The 20,633-nt window shown below is 40.1% G+C and overlaps 1 protein-coding gene across 2 annotated transcripts in view; it reads right to left on the bottom strand.

Annotated features, from left to right (window-relative positions):
• The window catches only part of GLRB (glycine receptor beta), a 46,583-nt gene extending 31,590 nt beyond the window's left edge, over positions 1–14,993 (bottom strand). For both annotated transcript variants that reach the window (XM_060778790.2, XM_060778791.2), the window contains exons 1-2: positions 14,805–14,993; positions 7,665–7,819 (exon numbers count right to left, since the gene is read on the bottom strand). In XM_060778790.2, the coding sequence (XP_060634773.2) occupies positions 7,665–7,786 (122 nt within the window). In that variant the 5' untranslated portion in view covers positions 7,787–7,819; positions 14,805–14,993. The remainder of the gene's footprint in view (positions 1–7,664; positions 7,820–14,804) is intronic.
• Positions 14,994–20,633: the final 5,640 nt, after the last annotated feature.

Genomic DNA, 20,633 nt, shown 5'->3' with positions numbered 1-20,633 from the left:
TCTGAGGAAGCTTTTCTGATATTGGTGATTTGGCTCTATGCTTAAATAATGCACCCTAGTAAAATGCTTCTTGCAGCTCCTTTGTGTTTTGATAGCTGTTACATTATTTTATAGCTAGCACATGATGATTTGTTGTTTGCTGTTTTCAAGTCAACCATCAACTTATGTGACCCTATGAATGAGAGACTTCTACCGTATCCTCAAGAGTCCTGCTCAGGTCTTGCAGACTCAGGCCTGTAGCTTTATTGATTGAGTGCATCCATCTGAAATGTAGCAGTTCTCTTTTCCTACTGCACTCCCCTTACCTAGCATCATCATTTTTTCTAGCAAGTCCTGTCTTCTCATGATATGCTCAAACTATGATAATCTCAGTTTAGTCATCTTGGCTTCTAGGGGAAATTCAAGGCTGATTTATTCTAGGGTCTGTGTATTAGACCTTTTTTTAGCAGTCTGTGGTATCCTCAGTTGTCTCCTCCAGCACCATATCATAAATGAGTTGATCTTTTTATGCATCATATAGTGATGCAGGACCTATAATGACCATCCATTTGGAGGTTGCAGACCCCATAAGGCCAGAAGATTTGAGTGGCTTAGAATAGATAAAGAGTTTAAATATCTTCAGCAGAACAACTGCTAAACATTGTCTGTGGAACTAACTCTGTGTTTCCTTTGTTTATTCATCAAGATTCAAATAAGAACCTAGACAGGATAGAAGGTTAGTAGAGAGGTAATCATATTGCTGCAAACACATACATGAAACAGGATGCTAAGCAATAATTAAATAACAAATTACAGATGCACATAGACTCACCAGCATCTTCTCAGTATTTTATCACTGATTCTGTTGAGATTCATGGCATAACTTAATGCAATACTGTCTAATGTGTGCATTTGCCCTCAAGTTGCCTATCAACTTATGATGACCTTGTGAAATTCATACAGATTAGTATAGTAGCTACAAAAATTCAAATTTTAAATGATAGTTTGGATTCTAAAAGAGAAAGTCACATCAGCATAATCAAAATTTAATCGGAATGCTGTAATTAAAAAAAACTACTTCTTGAAATCATCAAATATACATAAGCAATGGCCATTTAGATTTTAAATGCTAAAAGTCCCATCAAGCTACATGACTTTACAAAAGTACATGTGTGCATTAATGAATCTACCAAATGCTGTGATCTTAAAAAAATGCCAGAGAAAATATGTACTCGTTCTTGCTATCTACCAGACCACCAGGAGGGGTGAGGGTGAAATAGCCTTTGTTACCATGAGGATCTTTTGCTTAAATGTTCCTCCAATGCAGAAAACTTCATATCCTTAGGGAAGCTGCCATCCCATATTAAGAGATTATTTTCACTGCAATAGCATTCCCTGGCATAAATCCAAGGGAATCACTTATTTCTGCTCAAAAAGTGCAATTTTAATAGGGTAGTCTATGCTCCCCTTCCCTCCAGCCCACACACAAAGACCAAGAGGAAAGGAAGATGAAATTTGACACGAGGATGACACAGTTTCCCCATTCCAATTCAGATTCCACTGATGTTCAAAGACATGACCGAAGAGAACACCAGGAAAAAGAAACTTATTTTTCTAATATTCCTATTTCTTCTCCTGGTCTCAATTACTGGTCTGTCTTCCTGTTCTATTCAGCAGTAGAATCTAAACTATGTTCCCAGGATGTAACACAAGATGTGAGAAGGATTGCATTTTATTCATAAACAAGGGACATAAGAAATATACATTTATTTTATATGAAAAATCACTTTGAGAGCGTATGTCACTGCAGAAGCAGCAACAACAACAACAGGAAGGGCTCAGTGGGTTTAAAGAGGTACAGTGTTTTCCCCAAATCCTGGGAGACACCTACCTTTGGACTACAAGGAAAAAATAAGGTAGCGTTTCAGTTGAGGCATCATGAAATGCTAGTATATTTCTGCTTAATCAGCTCAGCTCATGTTTTTAATCTGTAACCAAAACATTAATCACCCAAACATAATGATTAATCCCATAATACCCTAAGGCTTAGTAATGAAGATTTCATCTGCACTTCTACAGCTTGGATATCAAAAGAAAAAGATAGTCTTTTTTCTTTCTCTCTCTCTCTCTCTCTCTGAATTCATCTGTTTATAAACATTTATGTACCTATAACAGTTTCAGGTTCTTTTTTTTTTGGCGGGGGGGGGGGTGCAAGGAAGGAATTTCTTTTTTACTTCATACAAGCTACCCTGCTATTACCACTTGGACTTAATATATGTATTGCAAATTGATATGGTGAATCACTTACCATAAGAACAAAATTCTTGCCTGTATACCAGTGGTTCTCAACGAGGGGTCCCCAGATGTTTTTGACCTACAACTCCCAGAAAGCCCAGTCAGTTTACCAGCTGTTGGGATTTCTGGGAGTTGAAGGCCAAAAACATCTGGGGACCCACAGGTTGAGAACCACTGCTGTATATAGAGTCGATGTCTTGCAGTGTCTGGAGTGCTGGATTAGGACTGGGGATTCAAGTTCAAATCACATCTCAGTCAATAAATCTCACTAGGTAATGTTGGGCTAGTCACATTCTCTCTTAGCTTAATATTCACAGGGCTGTTATGAAGACAAATGTGTAGAGAACTGTCAAGTATTAAAGAAGGGCCAGGATATAAATCAAATCAATCAGTCAATGTAGACTGTTCAAAACTGATAAGTTTAATTTACGAAGTCCCTTCCATAACCCTGTTTTGCTCTTTAAGAATTAAGTCTATGTAAAAATCATTCCACAATCTGGAAAATACATGCAAATCAATCATAGTGGTCAAACAGGCAGAATACAATGTGTCTTTAGAGGTGGGAGAGCCAGGAATAGAAGACAAGGGACTAACATTGATTCCTTTGTGCCAGATCCAAGACCTCCTCCCTTGATTGTCAAGCCCTAAGAGGAGCTGCCACTGCAGATTACTAGTGAGGAAAATGAAAAAAAAACTATTCAGAAATTTAGAAACTGGTTCAGAAGCAGGAACAAAATGAATGTCCTCATAGCTGCATTAAACCAGTGGTTCTCAAGCTGTGAGTCCCCAGGTGTTTTGGTCTACAACTCCCAGACACCTCAGCCAGTTCACCAGCTGTTAGGATTTCTGGGAGTTGAAGGCCAAAACATCTGGAGATCCACAGGTTTAGAACCACTGCATTGAACCCTTCCATCCCTTCTAGGGTTTGATAGTTGCAAGTGGGGAGTTTTTAATGTTGAACAAATCTACTAAGAAGATTTGAAACCATATAGAAAACTTATTTTCTCAGTATTGAGCCTTACACAATCAAAGTAGGAGTACCCAAACACTAGGGTAGAAGTACTGGTTTAAGGCTATGCACTGGCACAAAAACATTGATTAGAATTTAATGGGGGTGGGGGAATGGTAAAACAGTCCAGAATGGAATGAGTACCCGGGAACTTCAAACACTTAAGTGTGTTTGGCACAGACTGTGCAGGCTAAGAACAGTACAGAATGTCCACAGAAAGACAGGTCATGAACAAAAGCACGTTTATATTTTGTGGCAGCTTTCAATTGTTTTTTTAAATAAGACAACAGCCCTTGTTAATTACATGTTTGTTTGATTTTTAATCTCATAAATCATTAATTCCTGAGATATCAATGGCCAATTGCTAGAACAGGTTATATATGCCTAACACAAATAAGAATGATTGCTCTGGTTGGTGTTGACTGTCAACAAATACCAGTTGCTGTAGACTAAAAATCAGAGGAAAAATCTGGGTATTACTTGCCTAAGCAGGCAACTTGAAGTCACCTGCATACACATTACATAAATAAAAAAATGTATGAGAAGATTCAAGAATACAAAAGCTTGTGGAGAAATGCTTGTCAAAAACATCTCCCCAGTTACACTGGTGAGGCTCAGCATGGCACACAGTTGCTATATATTTCCATCAATCTTCAAACCATTTACTTAAGAAGATGAAAAGCATCCTCAATATATCTGAAACTCTTTAAAGTGTCCCAGAACTCTTCATTAGTATATTTTGTGTGACTGGTTTTAATCTTTCGATTTCACATTCCCTTTTCACCCATTCAAACAAATTTAAATAAACCAACAACAGCCAGCTCCATACTCCCCCCCCCCCCCCCCCCAGAAATACTTGGAAGGAGAAGTCATGTTTTGCTACAGGGGCATATATGTGCTGTCCCTAGAGCAGAACATACTGCATAAGATAGATGTGCAAGCTCCTTTTTCAACATGTTGCTGGAGAAACATGAGAAGTAGTACAGCTCAATCATGCTTCCTGTGTAAGTACATATAAAAGGCCTCATGAACTTCCCTCATGAACTGTCCTCATTTCTAGAGTGTTAAAGACTAAAGCATTGTCCAAGGGGTGAATAATTATGAGATGATGGCATAATTATGCATTCAACTCTGAACAGCATATATTCAGAATTAGCATATCAAATACTAGATTCAAGCCATGTTTCACCTGGAAGTGGTCGGAGCATGGGACAACCAGAAATATACAGAGGTAAGCAAGGCAATAACTATGAACTCTTGTACAACCAAAATTGTCATAACATTATATAAGTATCTGTGCTAGCAGATAAATGTTTGGGACGGGTAGATCTGACAACTGCTGAGCTAACACCATGTCATAATTCATTCTGCTATTCCAGAAGAGCTACGCAGCATCAGACCAACAGCTGCCTACCTAATCTAGTATTCTGCTCATCCAAAAATAAACCCATTTCTGGTCCCAGTTAAAGTTAGCACTACTGATTCAGTTGTTGAATGTTCAGTCAACAATCTATAAAACCAATTGATTTGAAAAATCTATTCTAGTTGGGACTAACACTTAGTTTTCAATTACAGTGACAAACCAGTTGCCTATGGCAATCACATTGCATTGATGAAAATTTATATCTATTGTGGTTTTGGTCCACTCCAGTAAGGAAGAACATGGGCTAATCCTAAAACGTATACAGCGGACTCTTGGCATCTTCTTGGGTTTTGTTCTGGGATCCCCACAGGAGTGCAAAAATCTGTGGATGCTTAATAACAACATGCAATGATGTCCATTATAGAAAATGGCAAAAATCAAGGTTTGTTTGGGGGATTTTTAAAAAACATTTTCAAGCCATGAATGGTTGAATCCATGGATACAGAATCCATGAATACAGAGGGCCAATTGTATCATGAAACAAAAATATATAATGAAAGTGGAAATTTCACCAATGCCTGTGGCATAAGTGGAGGTAAGAAAAAGCAGAAAGTTGATACTTCAGTACATGGTATGAAATTATCTTTTAAAAATCAGGCTCTAAAGAAAAACTATTAAGGGTTGGATTGATAAACCTTTTATGGTCACTGCTATATATTTTAAAATAAGTTGGCAGAGATCTAAACACAAGAAGAAAATACTTTCAATCCAGTCAATAATTTCATAACTAGGTCTAATGAGAAGCAAGGCAAAAATGTATCTTATTTGGAAAATGGAAAAGAGATTCTAGTAAATATTTGCCTAGTACATAATAATGTTCCCATGCACATTCTCATCCCTGCAGTCCTATCTGTCAACTTCATACTGTTACAACTCAACTCCACACTGGAATCTGATATATGGTTCACAACTTACCCTGAAGGAACAACTGCAAAATAGAGAACGTTATCAATTGCAAAACACAGAAAGTTACCTACAAGATATGGGAAGCCTACCAGATCAAAAATGTTTATTCAACGATATATTGAATTTCAGAATTGTCCACTATATGACACTGCAATTTAAACCTTAGCTATATATTATGTCTTGTGGGTGGCTAAATTAAATGTTTGTGTAAGTATAATATAATCTTAGCAGTAATTTCCACATTTCACAGAAATATAAAATGGTAACAAAATCTTTATCATTAAACTTCAGAAAATCAAGTAATTGAGATAATGTTTTATTAGAATGATATTATTCAAAAAGTGGAAGAAAATATTGCTCTATGTTCTCATGCAGACTGTTTTCTCAGTCCACTGCATTCAGTGCAAAAAAAATTAAAAACTGAAGATAAGTAAAATTAGTGTCAAGTTTATGCAGGTATGGTTGATATAAGCAAGTGGCTATACCAAAGGCCAAGCTCTGATGGTATGCACATTGGGTGCTGTTTGTATTCAAACAGAGAAAAATATCTTATTTCTCTCCTTTTTCCATTTTTTAAATTTGATCTAGAGGGTTAGCATGACTATCATCAACACTTTCCAATGACTTGTTCTCAAGGTTGTTACATAAAGTTCAGGTCACTAGTGAATAGCAATATGGGGAGATCTCACCTTTTAATGCACCACAACTTATCCCATTAAAGCAGCTTCTCAACCCTTTATATCACATGGGGAGAATGCTGCCATGGAAAGAAGAGAACAGAGAAGTCCACCAGTCCAGTCTAGTGCCACATTGTAAATATGGATTCAGTTCAAAATTAAAGAACAACCATTCATGTTTACAAGCTCCTATTTGAGAGCATTAATGATAATGATTCCTACTGTCCACAGCTGTATTTGCATGGACAAAAACATGCCAATGTGTGCAGAGATTATTCAAAAATAAAATATATGCATTTCCCATATAAAATATATTATTGTTGTGAGTCTTCAAGTTGTTATCAACTTTATGGAGAGTCTAAGTAAATCCTATCATTGGGTTTTCTTGGCAAGACTTGATCATAAGGGGGTTGCCTTTGCTTCTTTTTTAAGCTCTTTTTTGACCCCCCAGTGGCGCAGCGGGTTAAACCACTGAGCTGCTGAACTTGCTGACCAAAGGGTCGGTGGTTCAAATCCAGGAACCAGGGTGAGCTCCCACTATTAGCCATAGCTTCTGCCAACCTAGCAGTTCAAAAACATGCAAATGCGAGTAGATCAATAAGTACTGCTTTGGTGGGAAGGTAATGATGCTCCATGCAGTTATGCCGGCCACATGACCTTGGGAGGCATCTACAGACAACACCGGCTCCTTGACTTAGAAATGGAGATGAGTATCACCCCCCCCCCCCCCCAGAGTCATACACAACTAGACTTAATGTCAAGGGGAAACCTTTACCTTTAGCGTGTGTCAGGAAAATATAACCATGCATACATATAATAACAAAAGCTTAAACCAGAAACACAGGTGCAAACAAGACCAAAACATATTTAAAATGAAATATGACTTCCGATCACACATTCACACTTGACTTATTATCTTATAATCCAAACATGATGTCTTATTTTGATCATTTATCTGATACAACAGAACATACGTTTTACATTAAAACAACAGAAATTCAATCCCTTGTGCTTGCTGTTAAGATTAGAAAATCCTGGAGAACTGCTCCTGGATCATGATCATAATTACCATACATACACAAACCAATATTTTAACTCAGCATGAGGCAGATGGACATGTTTCTGTTTTGAAGTTCATTAGTATAACTCTGGGCTTACTCCATTTGGATGTTTATGTCCCAGGATAACAAGTTATACTAGAACAGATTGCAATTAATCCTCAATTAAGTAAATACATTATTGTGAACAACTACTGCCTATTTTGATTTTGTTTTACTTTACTGGAAAATTACAATATCCATTTATTTGTATACTGTAAAATATAGCACGATCAACATTTTCATCAGCAGGTATATTTTAAAAGGAAGTAACCTACGAAGGGCAGAGATATTGCTTCTTTTTCCCTTTTCCTTTCTTTGATGATTTCTCTTTGGAGCAAACTTCTTCAACATATAAGGAGAAAAAAACAAACACAAGAATTGCCAGTAAAAACTTCATTGTGGGGAGTTGAATTCCAGAAGGAAAGTTGACCTGTGGTAGATGAGAAAAAGAGAGAAAGAGAAGTCTTATGAGTGTGGGAAACAGTTTTTCAGTCATGACTTGGAAAAATTACTTTTTTCACGCAACTCTTCCAGTTTTGTTTTAATCTTATAATCCAAATTGTTAATATTAGGTGCAGAAATGTATGGTATTGCTAATCAGCTACTGGATATAACTGACTTGATTTCCTCAAACTTTAAAGATAGGTGGGATGGGTTTATACATCTGACTAAATCTACTAGATATTCTAATTGCAATTGCTTCCACGCACTTTGAAATACACCTTCATTATCAGAACTAGCTAATGCATGGGGCTGGGTCCAAATTGAGCCATGTCTTCAGTATTTTAATCTTATATCGTAACTCAACTAAAAGAGTAGTACTTAAACAAAGTTAAAATATTTTTAAAAACATTGTTAACCCACACTACCAATAATTGTGCCTGGATTCAACCTGGTGCATATTTTCATTCTAATAATGGAAAGATGAATGATTTCATCCTCTGTAATGACTTAAAGAGCTGGTGCTGATGTGTTTTTAAAGCAAGCATGAATTTTCCAAAAAAGGCAACATGCACAGAACTCAATCTACACAAACTTTCCAAACATGAAACCTATAAATCCACACCTCCGTATCTGTCTTTGGCTGGTAATATTTGTTACTATTGTGCTATTCTCTTAATAAGAAATCTCTTGGTTAAAAAAAGCTGTTGGTTTGATTTTTAATCAGTTATACTTAAGCAGAAACTGAATATGAATTTAGGGGCTTGTTCTACAATGATTATTGTTACTTTAATGTTTAGCAAGGTACACACAATTAAAACATTGCATTACATTATGTATCTTGTAATGAACAAGACATTATTACTTTTTCCAGTTTTATTAGTCAGTTACAAAGGGAAACTAAAAATATTTTACTATCACACCGTTCTTGCATGGCACTTGCTTAGCGGATGTTTTGTATCAATGGTTTTCCATCTAAGTGTTTATGTTCATTACTAAAACTTGCTTGCCTGCTTCTAGCTGCATTGACTGTGAAGGAGAAAAAAAACCTGCATTTTATGACCCTAGCACCATATGCAGTTATTTTTTCAGCCTTCGCTCTCTACAGCAAGGTGATTGAATCTTACAGCACCAGCTGCATGTCTCAGCTTCTCCATCCTTCCTTCTCGCCTCTATCCAAAATGCAGAGGCTGGCTACATTTTTCTTAAAAGGAGAAAGATATTTATATCCTTTCGGTCACAGCAACAGAAGACATTCTTGTCTTCCTTCCAAGAGCAACAGAAGAAGCATCGTCTTATGCCCAGAGCAACAGCAGCCGGGGCTCCCAGCCAAATGAGTAGACATGGGGATCTCAGTTTTCTCCTTTTCTCTCAGCTATGCTGTGATCGCAAGGGTGTTTTCCTCTCTTGCTGCAGCAGTGAGGTTGGTGATGATGTCTCCCTTTTGTCCCTCTGGCAATGTAGCAAGAAGGCCTCCCTTGCTGATCACTTCTACATGCACTAACAAGGAACTTTTGTGACCTTTCCAAGTATATGAAACTCTCAGTTGATATTTTAAAGAGGCAATAAAAATCCCAAAGAGCATAGTGTCCTCATACACAGGCTGCAAAATGAAAATGAAAACAAACACATAGCCACAGACTTTTTTATTGAAAGAGAGATGAAACCTATGTTGCAAAAGCAGTTGGCTGCTGTTTTTTAAAGGACCTTGGCAACAGGTGTTCCTTTCCTCTTCTTCATTCGTGCACCAACCTCTCAAAGGACAGACCTACCTACCTCAAAGGCCTACCTTCCTCATGCCCCCCTCTAAGTGAAAAATCCTTTTGAAGCTACAACACACTTCTTGCCAGAGTCTTTCCATTTCTGACCCACCCTTCCAAAGGGCTGGTAAAGAAAAAGACAGAGAAAATGAACATTGAGTGTCTGAGAGAGATTTTTCCGAAATCATTACATTTCTGCTAAGCAGACTACCTTCATTTTTCTAAAACACGAGGTTTGGGTTAGAGTTCCTTTCCCATTTCATCACAAAATAGCATATGTCTTATATTTAATGGTTTTAATTGCTTTAATTTATAGTTATATGATAGTGTATTGTCAAAGGCTTTCATGGCCATAATCGCTGGGTTGTTGTGTGTTTTCCGGGCTGTATGGCCATGGTCCAGAAGTATTCTCTCTTGATGTTTTGCCTGCATCTATGGCAGAGGTTGTGAGGTCTGTTGGAAACTAGGAAAATGGGGTTTGTATATCTGTGGAATGTCCTGGGTGGGAGAAAGAACTCTTGTCTGTTTGAGGTATTTTATATGTTAGTGTTTAGTTATTATGATTTTTTCTGTCTACATTGAATTTTTTGCCAGTAGTATGTTGTAAACCCCCTTGAGTCCCTTCCCCTCCATCCCGTCCCGTTCCCCCCCCCCCCCGGGGGGGGGTTGTTAGAAAGACGATATATAAAAATAGTAAATAAATAAATTATAAATAACAACAATACAGTTTAAGCATTCTTATCCAGAATGACAAAATCTGAAATCCTCACGAATTTCAAGATGTTCACATGGGTTGCTACTACATTGCTTTTTGATTGTTCAATGTAAACAAACTTGGTTGCATGAACAAAATTATTTTAAAACATTATGTATAAAATGACCTTCTGGCTATGTCTACAGGAAATCTATGGAACTGAAATCAGCTTTGTGTTTCACTTTGAGTCCCATCTTCAAGATATATTATTATGTGTGTATAGGTAAACACAGGTATCTACTGGGGTTTGCTTCCAGGATGTCCCACAGATACCAAAATCTGTGGATGCTCAAGTCCCATGATATACTGTACAATGCCATAATAAAATGGGTCCCCTTGACCAAATCAAAGTTGGTGTTTTTGATATATATATATATATATATATATATATATATATATAATATATATATATATATATATCCACACCACAGATCGTGAAATCCTTGGTTAAAGAATCCATGGATATGGAGTTTTGGAAATTCTTGAGGAGTACTTTCATGCCATGGGTCGTTAAATCGATAAATACAGAATTGTCAATGTGGATGGTGAAATAGATGCTGAAATCAATGGATATGGAGCACCAACTGTATTCCGAAAATTGTAAGAGGGCATCCTAATTTCAAAACCCTTTGGGTCCCAATACTGTAATTTTGGATCGGGAGCAGACTCTATGTCCCTGTATGGCAAGGAGTTGGCCTAGATGGCCCTTGTGGTCTCTTCCAACCCTAAGGGCCCTTTCAGACAGGCCCCATATTCCAGGATCTGATCCCAGGTTTCCTGGGATCAGATCATGGGATCTGGCAGTGTGGACTCATATAATCCAGTTCAAAGCAGAAAACCTGGGATCAGTTCCTAGAATATAGGGCCTGTCTGGAAGGACCCTAAGATTTTATAAGACAAACCCAACCTGCCCTAACTATGCCCCTCTTTTCTGCCCCAAAGCAGACAGAGGGCATTTTCACTTGATGCTCCAGTAGCATGGAGGTGACACATGTGTAGAAACATTCATAAAGATGCACACTAACAGCAGTATGCAGAGTTTTTGCCATCCCTTTTCTCTCAGCCTTGGGTCCTTCCAGACATGTCCTATAGCCCAGGATCTGATCTGAGGTTTTCTTATTAGTAATATAATAGTGCTGACATATTGTATGTAATATTAATAATGTTGCAATATAATATATTGTATATTGTATATACTACAACTTATAATACGGGACAACATATTATATGATACCAATAGTATAATGTACTGGTAGTGTATTATATATAACGTAGTATAATAATATAGTACAATATAATAATAGTATGATGATTTTACATTATATATTACATATAATAATACTAGTAATATTGCAGTATGATATGTTATTATTTTTGATATAGATGTAGATTTGTTTTTGGAGGACTGGTTATTTTTGTTTTTGTTCAGATTCTCACGGTATTGAATGTTTGCTGAAATCTGTTGTACACCATCCTGAGTCCCCTTGTGGAGATTAGGTGGGATATAAATAAAGTATTATTATTATTATTATTATTATTATTATTATGTTTATCCCAGATTATTTGGCAGTGTGGACTCAGAAAATGTGGGATCAGATCCTGGGATATAGGGCCTGTTTGGAAGGGCCCTAAGATTCTATAACACAGACTCAACCTGCCCTAACTATTCTCCACTTTCCTGCCCCAAAGCAGGCAGAGAGCATTTTCACTTGATGCTCCAGTAGCGTGTACATCCCTCACACACACACATACACATACATATACATACATACTAATAGCAGTATGCAGAGCCCTTGCCATCCCTTCTGCACCAGCCTTGGGGCCCTTCCAGACAGGCCCTATATCCCACAATCTGATCCCAGATTTTTGTTTATCCCAGATTATCTGGCATTGTGGACTCATATAACCCAGTTTAAAGCAGAAAGCCTGGGATCACATCCTGGACTATAGGGCCTGTCTGGAATTACTCTAAGATTATATAAGACAGACTCAACCTGCCCTAACTATTCTCTTTCCTGCCCCGAAGCAGGTAGAGAGCATTTTCACTTGATGATCCAGTAGAGTGGACCTCCCTCACACACACACACATAGACATACATATACATACACACTAATAGCAGTGTGCAGAACCCTTGCCATCCCTTCTCCGCCAGCCTTGGGACCTTTCCAGACAGGCCCTACAGCCCAGGATCTGATCTGAGGTTTTCTTATTAGTAATGTAACTGTGCTGGTATATTGTATGTAATATTAATATTGTTGTAATATAATGTGTTCTATATATTACAACTTACAATATGGGACAACATATTATATGATACTCATGGTATAATGTACTGGTAGTGCATTATATATAACGTGGTATAATAATATAGTACAATATGATAATCGTATGATGATTTTACATTATATATAGATTTGTTTTTGGAAGACGGGTTATTTTTGATTTTGTTCAGATTCTCACGGCATTGAATGTTTGCCGAAATCTTGTAAACCACCCTGAGTCCCCTTGTGGAGATTGGGTGGGATATAAATAAAGTATTATTATGTTTATCCCAGATTATCTGGAAGTTTGGACCCAGAAAACCTGAGATCAGTTCCTGGGATATAGGGTCTGTTTAGAAGGGCCCTAAGATTCTATAACACAGACTCAACCTCCCCTAACTATTCTCCTCTTTCCTGCTCCAATGTAGGCAGAGAGCATTTTCACTTGATACTCCAGTAGCATGGACCTCCCTTCCTCACACATATGCATATACATACACACTAATAGCAGTATGCAGATCCCTTGCCATCCCTTCTTCACCAGCCTTGGGACCCTTCCAGACAGGCCCTATATCCCAGGATCTGATCCCAGTTTTTTTGTTTATCCCAGATTATCTGGCAGCGTGGACTCATATAACCCAGTTTAAAGCAGAAACCTGGGATCAGATCCTGGGATATAGGGTTTGGAAGGGCCCTAAAATTATTTAAGACAGATTCAACCTGTCCTAACTATTCTCCTCTTTCCTGCCCCAAAGCAGGCAGAGAGCATTTTCACTTGATGCTCCAGTAGAGTGGACCTCCCTCCCTCACACACACACACACACACACAGAGAGAGAGACATACATATACATAAACACTAATAGCAGTATGCAGAGCCCTTGCCATCCCTTCGCCGCCAGCCTTGGGGCCCTTCCAGACAGGCCCTATAGCCCAGGATCTGATAATAAATAATTATTATTAATATTATTGTTGCTATTTATCCCAGATTATCTAGCAGTGTGGACTCAGAAAACCTGAGATCAGTTCCTGGAATATAGGGCCTGTTTGGAAGGGCCCTAAGATTCTATAACACAGACTCAACCTGCCCTAACTATTCCCCTCTTTCCTGCCCCAATGTAGGCAGAGAGCATTTTCACTTGATACTCCAGTAGCATGGACCTCCCTTCCTCACACATATACATATACATACACACTAATAGCAGTATGCAGATCCCTTGCCATCCCTTCTTCACCAGCCTTGGGACCCTTCCAGACAGGCCCTATATCCCAGGATCTGATCCCAGTTTTTTTGTTTATCCCAGATTATCCGGCAGCGTGGACTCATATAACCCAGTTTAAAGCAGAAACCTGGGATCAGATCCTGGGATTTAGGGCCTGTTTGGAAGGGCCCTAAAATTCTTTAAGACAGACTCAACCTGTCCTAACTATTCTCCTCTTTCCTGCCCCAAAGCAGGCAGAGAGCATTTTCACTTGATGATGGAGTAGCCTGGACCTCCCTCTCTCTCACACACAAATACACACACACACACACAGAGACATACATATACATACACACTAATAGCAGTATGCAGAGCCCTTGCCATCCCTTCTCCGCCAGCCTTGGGACCCTTGGAGACAGGCCCTATATCCCAGGATCTGATACCAGATTTTTTGTTTATCCCAGATTATCCAGCAGTGTGGACTCATATATACCCAGTTTATAGCAGAAAACCTGGAATCAGATTCTGGAATATAGGGTCTTTCTGGAATGAACTAAACATCAGGAAGAACTTATGTAGATGTGTTTGGCAATGGCAGGACAATGTAGTCTCCTCCTCTGGAGGTTGTCAGGTAGAGACTGGGTGGCCATCTGTCAGGGCCGCTTTGGTGGTGCCTTCCTGCCTGGTCTGGAAGGCCCTTGTGGTGTCTCTTCCAACTCTATGATGCTCTGGTTCTGGGAAAAAGGGCCACCCATCCATCCCGCCAAGGAGAGCTGCAGAGCGCTGTCCGAGGTGCTGAAAGGAGGCGCTGGGGCTGCGGCTGCGGCAGGAGGGAAGGCAGGCAGGCAGGAAGAGCGCCCTTCTCCGCCGCAGTCGGGCTCCCAAGCGTCGCCTTGGCAACCCCCACAGACCCCCCAAAGGGCTTCCCTCACAGCCCTGAAGCCCCCCAATCCCTCACTCTCAGAGAAGCCCTCCATTCCCTCTCTCCCCCCACTTACCTCAAGACGAGAGACCACCTCGGGTGCCCCGGGCCCCTCCTTATCGCCGGAGCCTCCCGCGGGCCATGGCCAAAGCCAAGGGAAGGGAAGGGAGGGGGGAGACCAGCGGCGGCTCGCTCGGCAGCGATCAAAATGAGCCCCGCATCGGAGAAGCGTCCATTTTGCTACTGCGCATGTGCGGCGCAGCTGTCCGAGCGGGCGGCCAGCGAGCATGCGCGAACCCTCCGCACATGGGACGTGGCGCTGCGGAGGAGAAGCCTCTGCCCTTCCTGGCGCCTGCCCGCACTTTGGATGAAGACACAGAGCGATGGGGAGGGGAGGCGCCTCCTTGAATCCCTCCTGAGGAGCCAGATCGCATTCAATCGTTGCCAGGCAAAGAGAAAGACGCCCTTGCTTGACCTGAAGCCCTCTAGTTTGTGTCAGAACACCAACATTCATGTACATGGCCCTTCTCTGTAGATCAGGCATGGGCAAACTTCGGCCCTCCGGGTGTTGTAAGAAATTGTGTGAGTTGAAGTCCAAAACACTTGGAGGGCCAACGTTTGCACATGCACTCCCAATGCTATGGAATCCTGGGAGTTCCAGTTTGACAATTCCTTAGGCCCTTACCACACAGCTGTACAAAATCCACATTGAACTGGATTAACTGGCAGTGTAGACTGAGGGCCCTTCCACACAGCCCCATATCCCAGAATATCACGGCAGAAAATTCCACAAGATCTGCTTTGAACAGGTTATCTAAATCCACACTCAAATAATCTGGGATTTTCTGCCTTGATATTCTGGGATATAGGGCTGTGTGGGAGGGCCCCCTGTGGAAGGACCTTTAGCCTTCTCTGCCAAATAGTCCTGGTATTTCATTAAACTACAATGCCCAGTTAAAGTAGGGTCGAGCCAAATTCTACAGATGTGCATCTTTCTCAGGGCCCTTCCACACAGCCCTATATCCCAGAATGTCACTGCAGAAAATCCCACATTATCTGAGTGTGGACTCAAATAACCCAGTTCAAAGCAGATATTGTGGGATTTCCTGCCTTGATATTCAGGGTTATCTGGCTGTGTGGAAGGGCCCTCAGATAGTTTTAATAACAAATCTTAGGGCCCCTCCACACAGCCATCCAGGATATCAAGGCAGAAAATCCCACAATATCTGCTTTGAACTGCATTATCTGAATCCACACCCAGATATTGTGGATTATCTGCCTTGATATGCTCGGCTATATGGCTGTGTGGAAGGACCTTTAGCCTTCTCTGCCAAATAATGCTGGTATCTCATTAATATCAATATAATATTAATTTTCCAAGACCGTTGCATCTGGTGTGTTATGTGGCAGGTTTTTAGCTGTTTGGATTCAAAAATCCTAGAGTATTTTTGCTTCTTTGTTTTCCATTGTCTTTTCCAGTTTGTGCTCATACCACGTTTTATTGCAAGGTAGTCTATAATTCTTGTAAAGGTTCCAGTACATCAGTGTTTCTCAACCTGGAGATCGAGACCCCTGGGTGGGTCGCGAGGGGGTGTCAGAGGGGTCTCCAAAGACCATCAGAAAACACAGTATTTTCTGTTGGTTATTGGGGTTCTGTGTGGGAAGTTTGGTCCAATTCTACTGTTGGTGGGGTTCCGTATGCTCTTTGATTGTAGGTTAACTCTAAATCCCAGCAACTACAATTCCAAATGTCAAGGTCTATTTTCCCCAAACTCCACCAGTGTTCACATTTGGACATACTGAGTATTTGTGCCAAGTTTGGTCCAGATCCATCATTGTTTGAGTCCACAGTGCTCTCTGGATGTAAGTGAACTACAACTCCAAAACTTACCCTTCCAGTATTTTCAGTGGGTCATGGGAGTCCTGTATGCCACGTTTGGGTCAATGCCATAATTGGTGGACCTCAGAATGCTCTTTTATTGTAGGTGAACTATAAATCCCAGCAATTACAACTCCCAAATGACAAAATTGATCTCCCCCAATCCCACCAGTATTCAAATTTGGGCATATTGGGTATTTGTGCCAAATTTGGTCCAGTGAAGGAAAATACATCGTTCCTGCATATCAGATATTTACATTAAGATTCATAACAGTAGCAAAATTACATTTATGAAGTAGCAACACAAATAATGTTGTGGTGGGGGTCAGCACAACATGAGGAACTGTATTAAGGGGTCACGGCATTAGGAAGGTTGAGAACCACTGCAGTACATCATTGCTGCTAGTCTATTGTGATGTTCAATATAGTCAGTCTGGGCTATTTTCTTGCAGCAGCAAATGACATGGAAGGCAGACATGTAACAAAATGTGGTGGAAAATGAAGCAATTATAGTGCAAATGAAGCAATTGTAGTGGAGAAAGGGGTAGAAATAGAGGGATGATAGCCTTTTACTCTTTTCCTAAATTCGTGGGAGAGGTTAGGTCACTCATGACCGCAAAACAACCCTATCCTTCCCAATACCTCACTAATGTTGTTGTTTATTTGTTCATTCGCTTCTGACTCTTTGTGACCTCATGTGCCAGCCCATGCCAGAGCTCCCTGTTGGCCGTGGCCACCCCAAGTTCCTTCAAAGTCAGGCCAGTCACTTCAAGGATCCCATCCATCCATCTTGCCCTTGGTCAGCCCATCTTCCTTTTTCCTTCCATTTTCCCCAGCATCATTGTCTTCTCCAAGTTTTCCTGTCTTCTCATGATATGGGCAAAGTACTTAATCTTTGTCTCTAATATCTTTCTCTCCAGTGAGCAGCCGGGCTTTATTTCCTGGAGTATGGACTGGTTTGATCATCTTGCAATCCAAGGCACTCTCAGAATTTTCTTCCAGCACCACAGTTCTTCCTTTGCTTAGCCTTCCTTATGGTCCATCTCTCGCATCCATAGCTTACCACGGGGAATTTGAAAAAGTGCAGTGAGCAAAAATTGACACCTGTGGAGCAAGAGTACCTCTGTTTCTCTTGCTATGGGTCTTTTCTCGCTGTCACCCATAGACATCTAACATTTCTCCATCTTGCTCTGTCCCTTGTGATGGGGCTGGGCCTGGCAATGCCTATCCTGCCTGGTTTGCTTGCCTTCTATAGAAAGCAGTCTCAGGGCCCGTCCACACAGCCCTATATCCCAGAATATCAAGGCAGAAAATTATCTGAGTGTGACACACATAACCCAGTTCAAAGCAGATATTGTGGGATTTTCTGCCTTGATATTCTGGGATATAGGGCTGTGTGGAAGGGACCTCAGTTGTTTTTGTACAGTTATCACTGTTTTATAGATAAAGAGAGGAACATAAGATGATGCAGGAAAGTGTGAGGGCAAGGCACAAAGCTATGTTATATAGACCAACAGCGCAAGATGAGGCAAGGGAAGCAGGGAAGAAGAATTGAGGTGAAAAAGGGAGGGAGGTGAGGCAGCTGCAGAGACTCCGCAGGAGCAGAGAGCAGCAGCTGCCTCATTGTGCTTAATGGACCAACTGTGCTTGCCAATCAAGATTATGAATGGGGAGAAAGCTAACAAATACATTTCAGTGACATAGGCTGCAATTCTCTTCCCATTGCCATCAAACTCACTGGTATTTAATTTGGAATGAATATCTATAGGATTTCAATCCTAAGAGTTTGTGAAGAACTTCTAAGAGATTTTCAAGTCTCTTAAAAATCACTTTTCTATGTTTCCAATATAACTTGGCTTATCCAATTCTTGGATCACATTGTCCTAAACTGCTGGTGGTTACTATTATGTTGCTACTTTGTAACACGCAAAGGGGCTGTACATTTCTCTGCGCTGACCTTGCTAATTTGTTTCCCACAGAGATTACATCAACATATTTTCAGCTCATCAGTGCTGTCCTTGCAGTCATTCTAAAACTATGTTGATAAGAGCTCATTGTTCACAGAAAACTGTTTGGAACACAATTCATTTTACAGAAAATCAGCTCAGAGCAATTTACTTATTTTAGAAATAGTTTAGGATAGAAATGGGATCTGGTAACTTTCATAAAGGTGGAGATCCCATTGTAACAAGATTGAAAACCACAGCCACCTCTTCACATATAGCCCCTTAAAACCCACAGTGTTTTCTCCACCCAGCTTTTACCTAAAATATTTTATGGATTTTCCACCATAACTCTCTACACTGAGTTATTAATAGAGCTTGCCTTAAAACATGGCTAGAAATTATTGTTAGATTCCAGCTTCCATAAGGCCTAGCCAGTGCTGAGGAATCCTTGGAATTATAGCTCAACAATATCTGAAGGACAATCTAATTAACATCCCTAACAAGAATCTTAACCTTGGGTTTTATCACAGAAATGTGGCAAACTGGCATTGAAATAGGATCCTATCACATGACATCCAGTGCCATCCAGTGCCAATCTGCCAACTTCCCATGATAAGCCTCTCTCTTGGAATTGATGGGTAAAACCTATCAATTACCCCAGATTACTGGGTTTTTGTAAGTTTTTCTGGCTATAGAAGCATTGTCTCCTGATGTTTCGCCTGCATCTATGGCAGGCATCCTCAGAGGTTGTGAGGTCTGTTGGAAACTAGGCAAATGAGCTTTATATATCTGTGGAATGTCCAGGGTGGGAGAAAGAACTCTTGTCGGCTTGAGGTAAGTGTGAATGTTGCAATTGGCCACCTGATTAGCAATGAATGGGATGGTAGTTTTTAGGTTTCACTTTTAGTGCCTGGGTGAATCCTTTGTTGAGAGGTGATTGGCTGTCCATGATTGTTTCCTGTCTGGAGTTCCCCTGTGTTTGAGTGTTATTTTACTGTTATATATATTTTTACATGAGGCCAAGCCCAAATAACAATTACAATAAAGAAAAACCAAAACACAAACCAAACATGCAAACAATAAACAATAACATCATAGTTACATAAAAACATATAAATACATAACAATACCGCTGTGAGTCGCCCCCGGGCTGAGAACAGCGGTATATAAGTAAAGTAAATAAATAACAATATAAAAATTACAATATGCTCAGGCACAGTAATAATGAGCGGGATACATGTAATTATTAAAAGACAAACTGATTAAAACTAATTAAAAACTTGGGCGAGATAAAAGAGAGAAGCAAGTAATTTACGGAGGAGGGCTCATTTTAGCGGGAGTTGTGGAATCAAACTTTCCCATAAGGGGGGACGTATACTCCAATGACAGAACTTTGAGGCAGAGCAGTCAACAACCCAGTGATTCCAGCCATGAAAGCCTTCAACAATACAAACTCCAGATTAGGTCACAGTCTCATCACATACCTCATGTGATGAGTCCAATCTGCTTCTGTACTGGCATGTGGGTACTGAAGTGGTTGGGAATGAGATTGTCCTCTGCTTCCACTGTTTGTTTGTTTTGAGGAGAGGGTAACCTTGACTGAAACTGTAAAGTTGTTTTTATTAAAATTATTTCAAAAGTATTTCAAATCAGCTAAACTGTGGGAGAGTGCAGTTACATCACTAATTGGAAATATGGCTGTGAGACCATGGATTTTTGAGTATCTTGTAGTTGTGTAACATATGGATACATGATCTCGACCATCCTAAGCTCACCATCCTGGTAAGCTGCCACTATCTCTGATTATGTGAATGACATGAAATAGCAATTTTGGGTGATCTCTTGAAAAATGGATGTTAATGGTCCAGGATTTTTAAGTTTATCATTCTTATTTAAGTCTAGTCAATGGCTGGGGAATACATGTGAAGCATGCCTTTCTTCCACAGACTTCTAGCTGTGGACAATGCCCTTTGTATCACTTGACATGAAGACAAACAAGATAAACTGCAGTTTGAACCTAGGCATTAATAGACAGAAAGAGGTGTGTTTTGGAACACTGTAAAATAAAACACTTTTGGGT

The sequence above is a fragment of the Anolis sagrei genome, chromosome 5 (assembly GCF_037176765.1).
Source record: "Anolis sagrei isolate rAnoSag1 chromosome 5, rAnoSag1.mat, whole genome shotgun sequence".
NCBI classification, from domain to species: Eukaryota; Metazoa; Chordata; class Lepidosauria; order Squamata; family Dactyloidae; genus Anolis; species Anolis sagrei.
The sequence above is the reverse complement of the archived record's forward strand: the minus strand, read 5'-3'. Positions and strand labels throughout refer to the sequence as shown.